General features: G+C 33.6%; 1 protein-coding gene across 2 annotated transcripts in view; it reads right to left on the bottom strand.

The window, feature by feature from the left end:
- The window catches only part of LOC118203578 (serine/threonine-protein kinase VRK1-like), a 99,543-nt gene that overhangs the window by 5,732 nt on the left and 80,919 nt on the right, over window positions 1-12,892 (bottom strand). For both annotated transcript variants that reach the window (XM_085815876.1, XM_085815877.1), the window contains exon 12: window positions 8,385-8,748. In XM_085815876.1, the coding sequence (XP_085672002.1) occupies window positions 8,385-8,748 (364 nt within the window). The remainder of the gene's footprint in view (window positions 1-8,384; window positions 8,749-12,892) is intronic.

The raw sequence follows: 12,892 nt of genomic DNA, 5'->3' as shown, positions 1-12,892 counted from the left end.
TGGAAGCGAATTATAATGAGGAGGCATTTGATTTAAATCATATCAAAGACGAGATGAAATACTACATTGAATAAGCAATTATAAGCCAAATAAAATAAAACATCTGCCCTTAAGATAAGGATAGTGCTGACAGATCAACTTCCAATTCAATGCACGCCCCTGCAGCGTTAAAGATAAACAAAGTTCAGATAAACAAACGTTAAAGTTTAGATAAACAAAGGATATGCTTTTATCCATTTTTTGCAGCAATTCCACTTTTTGTTTAATGGACTCTGAAAGATACTTTCGCTTTGTATATCCTTTACATATTAGTAATATATATCAGAAATTCTATTTGACATAATCAAAAGTTCAAGCTTACTTTTATAAAACTGCTCTAACAGTCTGCAAAAAATAATAATCCGGATCCAATTCGAAGATTAAGGAACAACGCAATCTGCAATATTAACGAAAATAGATAATTAGATAATTTTAGCTTAGCTTATCCCGTCCGTTATACATTAAAAGCGCATTCGTAAACGTATTTTGCGCATGCGCACATGCAAATTCGCAGCGGTGAAGGTCTTACGCGCGGTCTTGCGTCAATGCGACGCATGCGCAGAAAGTTTGTAGCTTTGAGGTCCGGATTATAGATCATTCCAGATTATGGGTTAACGACTTTTGACTGTATAAACCCAGTTTTTGTCTATCGCATCTATTTTTTAAGCTACAGTGTAGCCTCTCTTTATCTCAAAACTCAAACAAAATATGCAAATAAAGGAAAATAAAGGGAAAAATTACCACACATACTGTTCTCTAAGAATAGTTTTAGTCATACAAAGGCTATTAAGTACTGCAAGTTAAATTTTGTTCACACAAATAGTAAAGCTTATTTTACCAAACAGTAAACACGCATATTAAGGTAAAAGTTATCACTTGTGGCTTTTCCTGCAGTGTTTGATATGCAGACATTCTCGCTTGATACTCCAACAACAGTCAGCCATTATATGTATATCCCATATGCTTTGATACTGTGCCTCCATAACATTCAAATCTTGGTGGAATAACTCACCTTGCTCATCACTGACTGCACTTAAGATTTTTGGGAAGTTATGAAGCTAGGCTACGTAAAAACGCAGCTTGATGTTCATTTTGCGATAAAGCATTCTGAAGCTCGCAAAAGTTGCTGGACAATTTCACTGTAATTATGTGCTTGTGTATTTCCAAAAGTCTTTGTTTTTGAATGCCAGTCAAGCATTCCTTCAAAGTTCTGTCAGTGTTCCAATGAAATATTCATCTCTAAGGAGCTGCCGAATCTGTGGATCATCAAACACACTGACCTTTATCTTTTCAAATGACAGGCTAGGAAATGTTGAAATGAAATACTTGAAATAATCTCCTTCAATTGGCAAAGCTTTCAGAAATTGCTTCACAAGACCCAGTTTTATATACAGAGGTGGAAATATAATGTTCTGTTGACAAGTGGCAAATGTAGAGCATTTGGATCATCAGATTTCAGATCAGATTTTGGCTGCCAATTCAAATGCTTCTCACCAGCTCAGCTGTCCCACCTTAAACAGAGATACTTGGTATATCTGCATTGCTGGCCAAAGAGGAAGCAGATTATTTTAAGATTAACACAGATGATTAATTAGTGCATGCAGTGTTGCCAGAATGTTTTCAACTGAAGTAGCAAAAGAAGGAAAAAAAAAAAAAAAAAAAAAAAAAAAAAAAAAAAAAAAAACTCGCAAAAATCGCAAATGACACCAGAGATCACGAGATTTTTGGGACATCATAGTTACACATGATCACATGACCTCTGCCGTCATCACGAATTTTCCATCTATTGGTTCTGTAAGTTACAGACTGTATTTGATTGTTAGTCTCTTTAATTACGTACCTTAACTTTAGCAAAATTTTAAAATTATATTGCTCTTTTTCAATTGTTTAAATATCCATAATTTTAAAATTAATTTGCAGATATCCATTCTTAAGAGATTCCTTACGTTTAGATATCAGGCTTTTTACTAAAATTTTTTGAGTTGGCAATTGTTTTTTAAAATTCTTCTTCTTTTTTTTTTTGCTTATTTTTGAACCTTTTCATTAAGGAATACTTTTCGGTGAGTTTTCCGTTCTACGTGGTGGATCTGTTTCAGATTCTAATTACTTAAGAAAACCTTGTTCTTTTACTGTTAAATTTATTTGTGTTCTTATTTAGAAAAATACCATGGCTTTGATTTTAAGTCATTTTCACTGTTTAGCTCTTAGCAATATTTTAATAAGGGGTATAAATTTCATTTCACTCTCTGTTTGGGCACCCAATATATGGCACACAAGCTGCAAGTTCTTTGGTTCGATTCATTATCACCATAGAACTAGTGGTGGTGTGAACTGACTTTAAACCAGCATCAGGCTGTGCATTCTCATAAAGGAAAGCCCACATCTAAACAGGATTGCCTGATGCCAACTTCTATTTAAGCCTAAATAAAGTGTTTTTTAATATAAATTATTTTTAATTGATACACTATTTTAACATAAAAGCATTTGATGATACAGTAAAAAAAATATTTGAAGTCGTAAAAGGAAATGATGGATGTCAAAATTTTTGCAAAATCATGAATACTAAAATTTAAATAGCACAAGTTTGTCAAAAGTCGCAAATTTGCGAAAAATTGCACAATCTGGCAACACTGAGTGCATGTGATATTGCAAAAAATCAATAACTGTCTTTATGTTACACACTGTGTTTGCACACTTTTGAGGGGCTCATGACTTATTTTGATCACCTATTTTCACTTAAAATGGGCAAAATAAAATGGGCTTAAAATTCACTTAAAATGGGCCTAACAAATGAACTAATGTTTGTACTTTGACTGCAAATAGTCAAACTGACACATAAATAACAAAGCGAATCAGGGCTGTTTAAGCACTTATGATGCAAACTACCAGAGGCAGACATAGGGAAAGGTTTCAGTTCATATGTAAATAAAAACTAAGCACTGCTAACCTCAAATGCAAACAAGAACTCAATTCACATAGGAATGCACTTTACTATCACAGAGGGAAACATAACATCTCACTATAGTATCTCAGGCATAACTGAACTAGTCTAGACAAGTATCCACATGTCGATGATGTCCTTATGGTGTCATCCATCTGGCACCAATTAGAGGGTTAATGTTAGCCAATAGGAGAATAGTAGTACTTCATATGATCCACACTCGATGCTGCGGAGAGTGGTCACATTCACATAAGATGTAAAGAAAAAAACTAGAAAACTAACTACAGTTTTGAAATTACATACTTGCCAACCTATGACACTCAAAAATCAGAAGATTTTTCAGTGTTAAAAAGATTTTTAAATGATAAAAATATAGTTTTAAATAATGAATTAACTTTAAATAGTTACTAATTAAGACACAATAACACACCGAATAAATACTAATTCCGAAGTCAAACAACAAAAATCAGCGTTATATTTTCAAAATTTTCACAGGACTAGTTTCGATGGTTTTACCGAACCACCATCCTCAGCTGCTAAACCGCAAATGAACAAGATAGGAAATAATGATTAGATAAGATAAGAAAGCCTGGACAAGAATAAGCAAGTGGCGCCATCTGTTAGTGAAACCAGAACTAAAACATAATTTCTTTAAAGGCCGAAGGCAAAGATGGATTGGAATTAGGATCGTTAACTAGAACAGAAAGATTTTTTTGAATGTGAAATGCCTCTAGAATAATTTTGGCAGCAGAAAAATTGAAAGTGTGATTTTCAAACCAACAATGTTGAGCAACAGAAGACTTTTATGTTTCCTTTTTTCTAACATATGCCTCATGTTCCTTGAGTATGGAACTCGGAATTTTATTGATGGGAGAATTAAGAACCCGAAAGTTAAATTTCTGCAAAATATGTGCACCTTTATAGCTAATTGATGGAAAGAAGGGAATGACAACAAATTTTTATAATCCCCTAAAACAAAGAGTGTGCCTTTTAGTGTGTTGAGATGAGAATTTTTTAACTGCTTGATTAATAATGTTGGGTGAAAAGCCCCTGTCAATAGCTATAGCTTTTAAATAATTTAGTTCTTCATCAAGGGCTAGTTTGGAGGAGCAAACTTGAAGAGCACGGAAAACATAGGAATAAAATGAAGCTAACTTTTGTTTAGTCGGATGACATGATTTAAAGCGTGGTGGAAGGCAAACCGATGAAGGTTTACGGTAAACTGTAGTACTGAAGTTGGATGTGTTACGTGTGACGAGAATGTCGAGAAACGGAAGAGAATTGCAAGTCTCAAGTTCAAAAGTGAACTGAATAGCAGGATCAATAGAATTCATTGTTGAAAGAACTTTATTTAAATCAACTTTATTACCTTCAAACAGGGTAAAAGTATCGTCTACGTAGCGGAACCATGCCATGAAGTTTAAAGTTTCAAACAATTTTGATTCATAATAATGCATATAGATATCAGCCAGGATGGGACTGAGGGGGCTTCCCATGGCTAATCCCTCAGTTTGCTTGTAATATTTATTTTGGAAAACAAAATGTGTTTGTTTCAAACAGAGTTGAGTGAGAGAAATTAGCTCATCAATTTCGATGCAAGAGAAATGATATTCGCGAAGTCTGGTTTCTAGACATTTTAATGCACCCTCCACTGGAACATTGGTGAATGATTTTACATCAAAAGAAACCATGAGTAAATTTCTAGGAGAAATGCTTTTAACCTTTTTTACAAACTCTATTGAATTTTTTATGGTATTGTATCAAATTTAGGTTCTGCCTCGTATCCCTTAGCTAAATATTTAGTTTCTAGATTTTCAACTCTGTTAGACAATAACATTCACACACACACATTTACCTTCCATTTCTCGACATTCTAGTCACACGTAACACATCCAACTTCAGTACTACGGTTTACCGTAAACCTGCATCAGTTTGCCTTCCACCACACTTTAAATCATGTCATCCGACTAAACAAAATTTAGCTTCATTTTATTCCTATGTTTTCCGTGCTCTTCAAGTTATGCTCCTCCAAACTAGCCCTTGATGAAGAACTAAATTAGTTAAAAGCAATAGCTATTGACAGAAGCTTTTCACCCAACATTATTAATCAAGCAGTTAAAAAATTCTCATCTCAACAAACTAAAAGGCACAATCTTGTTTTAGGAGATTATAAAAATCTGTTGTCATTCCCTTCTTTCCATCAATTAGCTATAAAGTTGCACATATTTTGCAGAAATTTAACTTTCGGGTTGTTTATTCTCCCATCAATAAAATTCCGAGGTCCATACTCAAGGACCCCGTTCCTGATATGAATTCTTGGGGTATTTATAGGATTGCTTGCCAGTGTGGTTTAATTTACATTGGCCAAACTAAGAGAGCCTTAAAATTTCGCGTCAAGGAACATGAGGCATGTGTTAGAAAAAAGAAAACACAGAGGTCTTCTGTTGCTCAACATTGTTGGTCCGAAAATCACACTTTCAATTTTTCTGCTGCCAAAATTATTCAAAAAAACATCTTCCATTGGAGAACTGGATTTTTTAGAGGCATTTCACATTCAAAAAAATCTTTCTGTTCTAGTTAATGATCTTAATTCCAATCCATCTTTGCCTTCGGCCTTTAAAGAAATTATGTTTTAGTTCTGGTTTCACCGACAGATGGCACCACTTGCTTATTCTTGTCCAGGCTTTCTTATCTTACCTAATCATTGTTTTCTATCTTGTTAATTTGCGGTTTAGCAGCTGAGGATGGTGGTTCGGTAAAACCATCGAAACTAGTCCTGTGAAAATTTTGAAAATATAATGCTGATTTTTGTTACTAATTCTTAAATGCAAGTAACACAAAAATACCTTACACATTTTTATTACATGCATTGTAAAAAAAAAAAAAAAAAAAAAAAAAAAAAAAAAAAAAAAAAAATTGCAAGAAGTTGGTTTTCTTGATCGAGGATTCTAGATAAGCATTTCTTTAAAGACAGCCAGCATGTACACATGTTTCAAAATTTTTCTCATTTCAGTATTATGCAGCTGTTGGAATTGTTTCAAATTTTCCTTCCCTTTAGAATGCCTTTCAAAATAATACTATATCAACAATGAGTTCATCCACATTTATTGGTAAAAGAAGCTGCCCCTTTTTCAGCTGCTAAATTTAGGAGGTGACAGGTGCACCTCATAATCTGCAAATCTGAATTTTCCTTTCTTAAGATGCCTGCAACACCAGTTTTCAAGCCTACCATTAATGGTGCATTATCGGCACCAAGTGCTAAGCAATTGTCCAGAGAGACTGCATTTTTTTAAAAAGTTTTAATAATTAGCTGTGCTATATTAAAGCCTGCCGAATGTCCTCCTAAAGTGGGGACAGAAAGTAAACTGCACTCAGTTTCTGAAAACTCTGGATTTAAAAAAAAAAAAAAAAAAAAAAAAAAAAAAAAAAAAAAAAAAAATTGGATACAGTTTTGAATCGGTATTATTGCTTCCATCCATAGAGAGGCAGAACAGAGCTGTTTTAATGCAATCAATAACTGAAGATTCATTTTTCAAACCCACTTCTTTAACAATTGCACCTGTTTTGGGCCTTGCACTTGAGTATTTCTTAGTGATTTCACCATCGGGAAACATTTTTCTAAATAAAGCTGCAACGTGATCCGATGCATTCAGTGGCAGGTTGTGCTCCAGTAAAAAGGCAGAGAACAGACATTCAACATTAATAACATTTTGGTCCTTTGTTTCCGAAGAAAAATTTAATTTTTCGTTTTTTTCAAAACAACTCAAGTTGTCCTTGTGCTTTTGTGTACGCACGTGCTTGAGAACATCCATCCTTCCACCATGCGAAATCGAAAAATTGCAAAGACAGATAGTACACATCGCAAATTTATTACATTTCCTTCAGGAAATAATGAAAGGAAAGTCAACTGTGTACGATTTTTGAAACGTATACGAGTATTTCACCTTTCTCACAGACATAACAAAAGATGATAATTTCTAAAACTATTTCCCGAAGGCATGTGTACTCACACAACTCAGGACGATATGAACAAAGTAACTAAAGAACATCCAAATAGCAACCTTGAGCTTGCTTTGTGCTAATTGGCTAATATATGCCAGATGACACGCAGTGGATCTCGATGCCCATTGGAGAACGACGCTTCTGGATACGTATGCTCTTTCTCACAAAGCAGAAATTCTAATCTGATTCACAAGGTTTTGTTTTAGATATAATCTACAAGAAAGTTCAACTGCTTTCAGACGTCCACAATCACTCTTTTTCTGTTCATATAATGAAGTATTAAGCCAAGTTCCATAAAAATCGTGAGGAATTTTGAGAATAAGAAAAAGTCGGGAGAAATATATTGTAAATCGGGTTGCGGGAGAGAGGTCGAAAATCGGGAGTCTCCCGCCTAAATCGGGAGAGTTGGCAACTCTGGAATTAGCATGCCTATATTTACTCTAAAACAGCTAAAAATCGAACTCAACATGTATTGTGTTACAAATTCTTCCCCAGTGTTATGTACCAAAATAAAATTAAGAAAATCAATTTTTAACACTGACCAGCAAGGCAAGTGCATCGGAAGGAAGGGGCACCCAGACCTGGCTTTACTCGAGGCAGCCTTACACCGTTAATCTCCCCAACCCCTAGAGGTGATCCAAGGAAGAGTCACACCCCTTGTAAAAGCAGGGGGATAATTTTTGTTTCAAAGTCTGGGTAACACACAAAGTCACTGGTGGATCTCTACGCATCAACCTAAAATCAAAGAATGCTAATTAAAATTGCAATAACAACCTTGTATTTAGCGTACATATGTATCGAGTGTTTTTACAGATGTACGCTAAATACAAGGTTGTTATTGGGATTTTAATTGTCACATTGGCGTGTTTCTCGTCTATTCCAAAGAATGCTAGTTTGACATCACACATCCTCCAGTGCAGCCAAAGTTGCTTTGGTCGTTAAGTTCAGACATAAATAAATAAATAAAAGTCATGTTGAATTTTCAAAAATTAGCTAAAATACCATAAATTTAATTAAAACTTCCATTAAGTGTCATTTGAAAGATTTTTTCCTGCCCTATCCAATGGACACAAATAGAAAAAAATCTAGGGTCTTTAGATTGTTTGTGAAACAAAGATATATGCAAAAAATCATCTTAAAATTAAATTAAAAATAATAATAAAAAAAAATTGGGAGGTGGGGGTGGGAGAATAGCTTTACCAAAGATATTATCTGCAAAGAGTATGCGCATAAATTTAAGCTCGGCAGCTTACCAAAAGCAAAAATGAAAAACATCTGAAGCTAAAAACAATTAAAATTGCAATTATATACTTATCAAAGAAGAAAAGAAAAAGAAAATACCCAGTTTTAGTTTATCCATCAAGTATTTAGTCAAAAATGAATTACATGCAATTAAACTTACTCTTTTTTCTTGCTACAGTTTCTGCAATGGATCTAAAGCTTTCACTGACTGTAATTTTACAACCATTTCTATCAGCATTCATTCTATTTTTGCTTAGTTCAGTTTGCTGCATTTGGCGTTCCATATTACGCTGCATTACCAAAAGCATAGCAGGCGTGGGATTGTCAAGAACACCTATTGTTGTGGTAGGAGCAGAATGTTCCATACAAGATGACTGCATACTCTGTGTAGCAGATGCAACTCGTCGTAATTTTCGTAAGGGCTTGGGAGATATTCCAGTACTTTCTGATGGCGTTGTATGGACTTTTTTAATCTTGCTTGGGGGAGACGAACTGCAGGTACCTCTCTCACCTGGTCTTTTATTCTATTAAAAAGTATTATACAAGGCTAATTCAAAACATACTCTTTTAATATTCTTTAAAATGTTAGACATTTTTCTATATTAGGCCACAACAAAAACATTCTTTCATTTGCATTTTTAAAAATTTAAAAAAGCATACAGCATATATAATTAATTTTATAGTATATTAATAACATGATAATGTTGTATAAATATTAGAATTCAGAAAAAAGAAGAAAATTTCAAACTTTCTTTTATACTTTTATCCACAGTATTTGATTATTTGCTCTATCTACACTCAAACCTTTCTTCTAATATTTTTAATTACATTTTCTTTTTTATATATCAAGAAATTGAGTATAGTCACAATCATACCCAATTTCTATTGTTCTTACTTGTCTTTTAATTTCCAGCTTTACTACTATATTGATTATTTACATCGAAGAAAATTTGGGAACAAATTGCATTTAATAATTATAGCTATTCTTATAATTAAGAAAATGCAATTTACTTCATTTATTACATTTTCTGCAAAAGTGGATGGAATCTGGTATCGTCCCAACTGGCGATCTATAGTTAATTACTTTTATAATAGATGGTGCCACATTTTTTTTTTTTTTTTTTAAGCAATGCTGCTTTCACATGAAATTTTTTCACTGAATTTTGGAACAGCTTTTAAAATGCTGTCTTTGAATTTTTGTTATCAATTTAGTCTCAGTTAAATTTTACATTTTTATTCTTTGTGAAGAGCTTTTAAAATGCTGTCTTTGAATTTTTGTTATCAATTTAGTCTCAGCTAAATTTTACATTCTTATTCTTTGTGAAGAGCTTTTAAAATGCAGTCTTCGAATATTTGTTATCAATTTACTCTCAAATAAATTTCATGTTTACAACATAACAAACAGCTGAAATAAGAAGGAAATAAAATAACTTATCTTAAGGGGCAACAATGTTTATTTATCTTTTTTCAACACTCTGCTTACAACAAACTGTTTGTACATAGGTTTTGAAACAACTAAATATAGAAGTTCCAAATCGGGTGTACCTTGTCTTACCTCTTACATGTTTCATTCATTATATGTGCAAAATTCTTGATACAATCTATATCAGGGATGGACCAACTACGGCCCACTGGAAGGTTCTATCTGGCCCGCGGATAAAATTTTAATTTGCTGGTCCGAGACAAATTAAAAGAAATATATATTTATATATTATATATCCATGTCCTTTTCTACTTTAAATATTATCTTCCTTTTTTTCAAAGGACTTCTGATCTTTTTACTTTCTCTATTTTTGTTCTACAAAACATAAATTGACGGAAATAGCAAGCACAGACAGCTTTCAATAGGTAAAGTGTTAAGAGCAGAAGTTCTTTGTTAGTTATAGCTGTAGACTAGTGCCAACAAGTGTTATCTCTTTCTCGGGGAACAGACATTTGGAAAACGATTAATTATAGGTAAATTAGACCTCTTAGAAAAAATTTAATCTTAATTTAAAACTTAATCTGTTTGCTGGCAGCTAGGTAGTCTCATTTCCCGAGGTTAAATTCAATACCCTCAGTAAATGACGAGAAGCTTAAGAATTACGAAGATGGCTTGAAAAAACTGCATTTCGAGTTCGAATGAAGATTTCCAAGATTTCAGTGCCATCAAACAGATTTGCATTTTTTTTACCATGCTTTTCAGTATAAATTGTGAAGCAGTGACGTCAGATTTGCAGCTTGAATTGAGCTGCAATCTAACAACCATCTCAAGCAGGTGTTTCTAAATATGCCAAAGTTAGAGTTTTATAAATTATTATCGAAAGTAAGCTTCCCAAATTTTAATACAAGGTACGGCTATTAATTTCCAGGACTGACGTAACTGTAGGAGAATGAAAAGTCGGAAGATTGCGCTAATGATTGCATATTGAAGAGGGTTTTCTTGCGCATGTGCAGTGCAATCGGCACCATTCTGAATTTAGTGGTTCCTGTGGGAAAGGCACATTAAAACGTAGCTCTTATATTCCTATTGTCGAAGTGAAAATGGAGCAAAGAATTAATATTAAATTTTGCTAACCCTGCGTTCCTGGATAGCATACCAGTCAACCTCTAAAGATAAAAATTCAGAAGATTTCTCCAAAATTCAGAAGAACACGAAGAATTAATAACATGCTTTGATATTAAAAAAATAACAATTTATACAAATAGAAAAAAGAAAATTGTACTTACATTAGTAAATCTCTATTAAGTAGTAACTAAAAAATTTATTAGGAAACATAAAACAAGAACTTAAAATTACACAAAAAAATTATTGCAATGAATTTAGAGTGCATTTTTTGGCTTTAGCCAAAAATTCTTTGGAAAATTTCCTGTCATAACAATTAGTTTCCTCATAACATTTAGGAATTAAAATGTTTTCTAGAGTTTTTGGTGAAATTGAAGAATGAAACAGTTTTGTTTTTCTTCACAACACTGAAGACTCTCTCGCACTCAGCATTACTGTGTGGAATTATGAGAATAGCATATAAAACTCTTGCTAGTCTATCATATTTTGGTATTCCACCAGCTCTTTTTATTCTTTTTAAGGTACCAAAGAGGACATCAAATCTATCTTCTCCAGAACTGGCAAAGTCTTCAAACTGTGCAGCAGAAAATTGGTTCTGGTTCTGTAGTTCATCTAAAGCATCATTATGGCATTCATTTTCTTTAATTGTTAACAAAATGGAAATTTATCAATAAAAAAACGAATCTTTTCAAAAGATGAATTTTCAATTTGTTTCAAATTTGCCACTTCAGCATTTAAAAGAACTTCATTTTGCAAAGGAAACTTCCTTACAATGTAATCACAGGCTGAGGAGAAGTACTTTCTAACACATTGAAAAAATTCTTTTTTCTCATGATCTTTCAAAGAATTTACAAGCTCCCTGGTTTGATTTCCAATTATAAGATCATTGCCATCCTTTTGATTTGCCAAACTATTATAGGCAATACGAAACAACACACTGTTTTTCACAACGGACGGTTTTACAAACTTAGTTAAAGTTCTTTCAAAAGATCATTAAGAATTTGGATACGCAGGGCAGATTTTAGCGAAGCTGATTGTAAAAGGGTATTTAAACTTTCAAAAATCTTAATGGTACTTAACATAAAACTACAATATGCTTTGTTCAAATCCGAAGAAAGAAGATAGAAAATCCTTTCCTCTCGGCTAATAGAAGACTGTTTCTTCTTCCCTTCAACTTCTTTAACAAAGTTGACCTTTTAGGAGTCTTCTAAGCATTTTCTTTTTAAAGGGTTTGATTCTGTGTGTTGGCTTTTCCCTTTTAAAGCATTTTGATTAGAAGCAAAGTTGGTTTTCGGAACCTTATATGCTGACAAATTTGATGGGGTCTGTGGTTTCGTTTTGTTCTCTTCGTGGAAATATTTTAGCAATGCATCCCACTGTTCAATAAACCTTCCTAGCGCTCTGCCTAAGGATAACCATCTTGTGCATACATGTTTCAGAATTTTTCTCGTTTCACCAGAGCACAGTTCTTGGAAATTCTTTAGATTTTCTTTCCTTTTTACACTTTTTTCCAGATAGAAAAACACATCAATCAGAAGCTGGTCAATATTTAATGGTAAAGCAGCTGCAGCCTTTTCTGCTGCCAAATTAATTAAGTGGCATGGGCATCCAATAACAATTAATTCATTTTGTTCTTTTTTGAGGAAAGAGGCTACACCCTTTTTGTCACCCACCATGACATGAGCATTATCTGCAACAAATGAAATGCAGTTTGATATTGGGATGTTAAGTTGTTTTCAACTCATTAATTACCAAGGAGGCAATATTTTCCCCTGTAGCGTCTCCATTTAACAATGGAAGATGCAAAAGATGAGTTTTCATTTCATTAGAAACATCACAGAAGTATGTGACAACGATGGGGTAAAAGCTTCCAATCGCTGTCGTTGCTGCCATCGATTGACACCGAAAATGCTGAATTCTGGAGTGCAGCTATCGTTTTACTTTGTGCATTGCAAGCAATTTCGTTCACAATAGAAGATGTTTTCGTGCAAGCACAAGCATATTTCTGAGCAATCTTGGAGTCGGGAAACATCCGTCTGAAAAGTTCACCGGCGTGATCGGCAGCGCTTAGCGGCACGCTGTGTTCGATGAGGAATGCAGTAAACAAACACTCTGCCAAAATG

This window comes from Stegodyphus dumicola, chromosome 4, assembly GCF_044657685.1.
Source record: "Stegodyphus dumicola isolate Sdum_Otavi_A_Nest chromosome 4, ASM4465768v1".
Classification (NCBI taxonomy): domain Eukaryota; kingdom Metazoa; phylum Arthropoda; class Arachnida; order Araneae; family Eresidae; genus Stegodyphus; species Stegodyphus dumicola.
The sequence above is the reverse complement of the archived record's forward strand: the minus strand, read 5'-3'. Positions and strand labels throughout refer to the sequence as shown.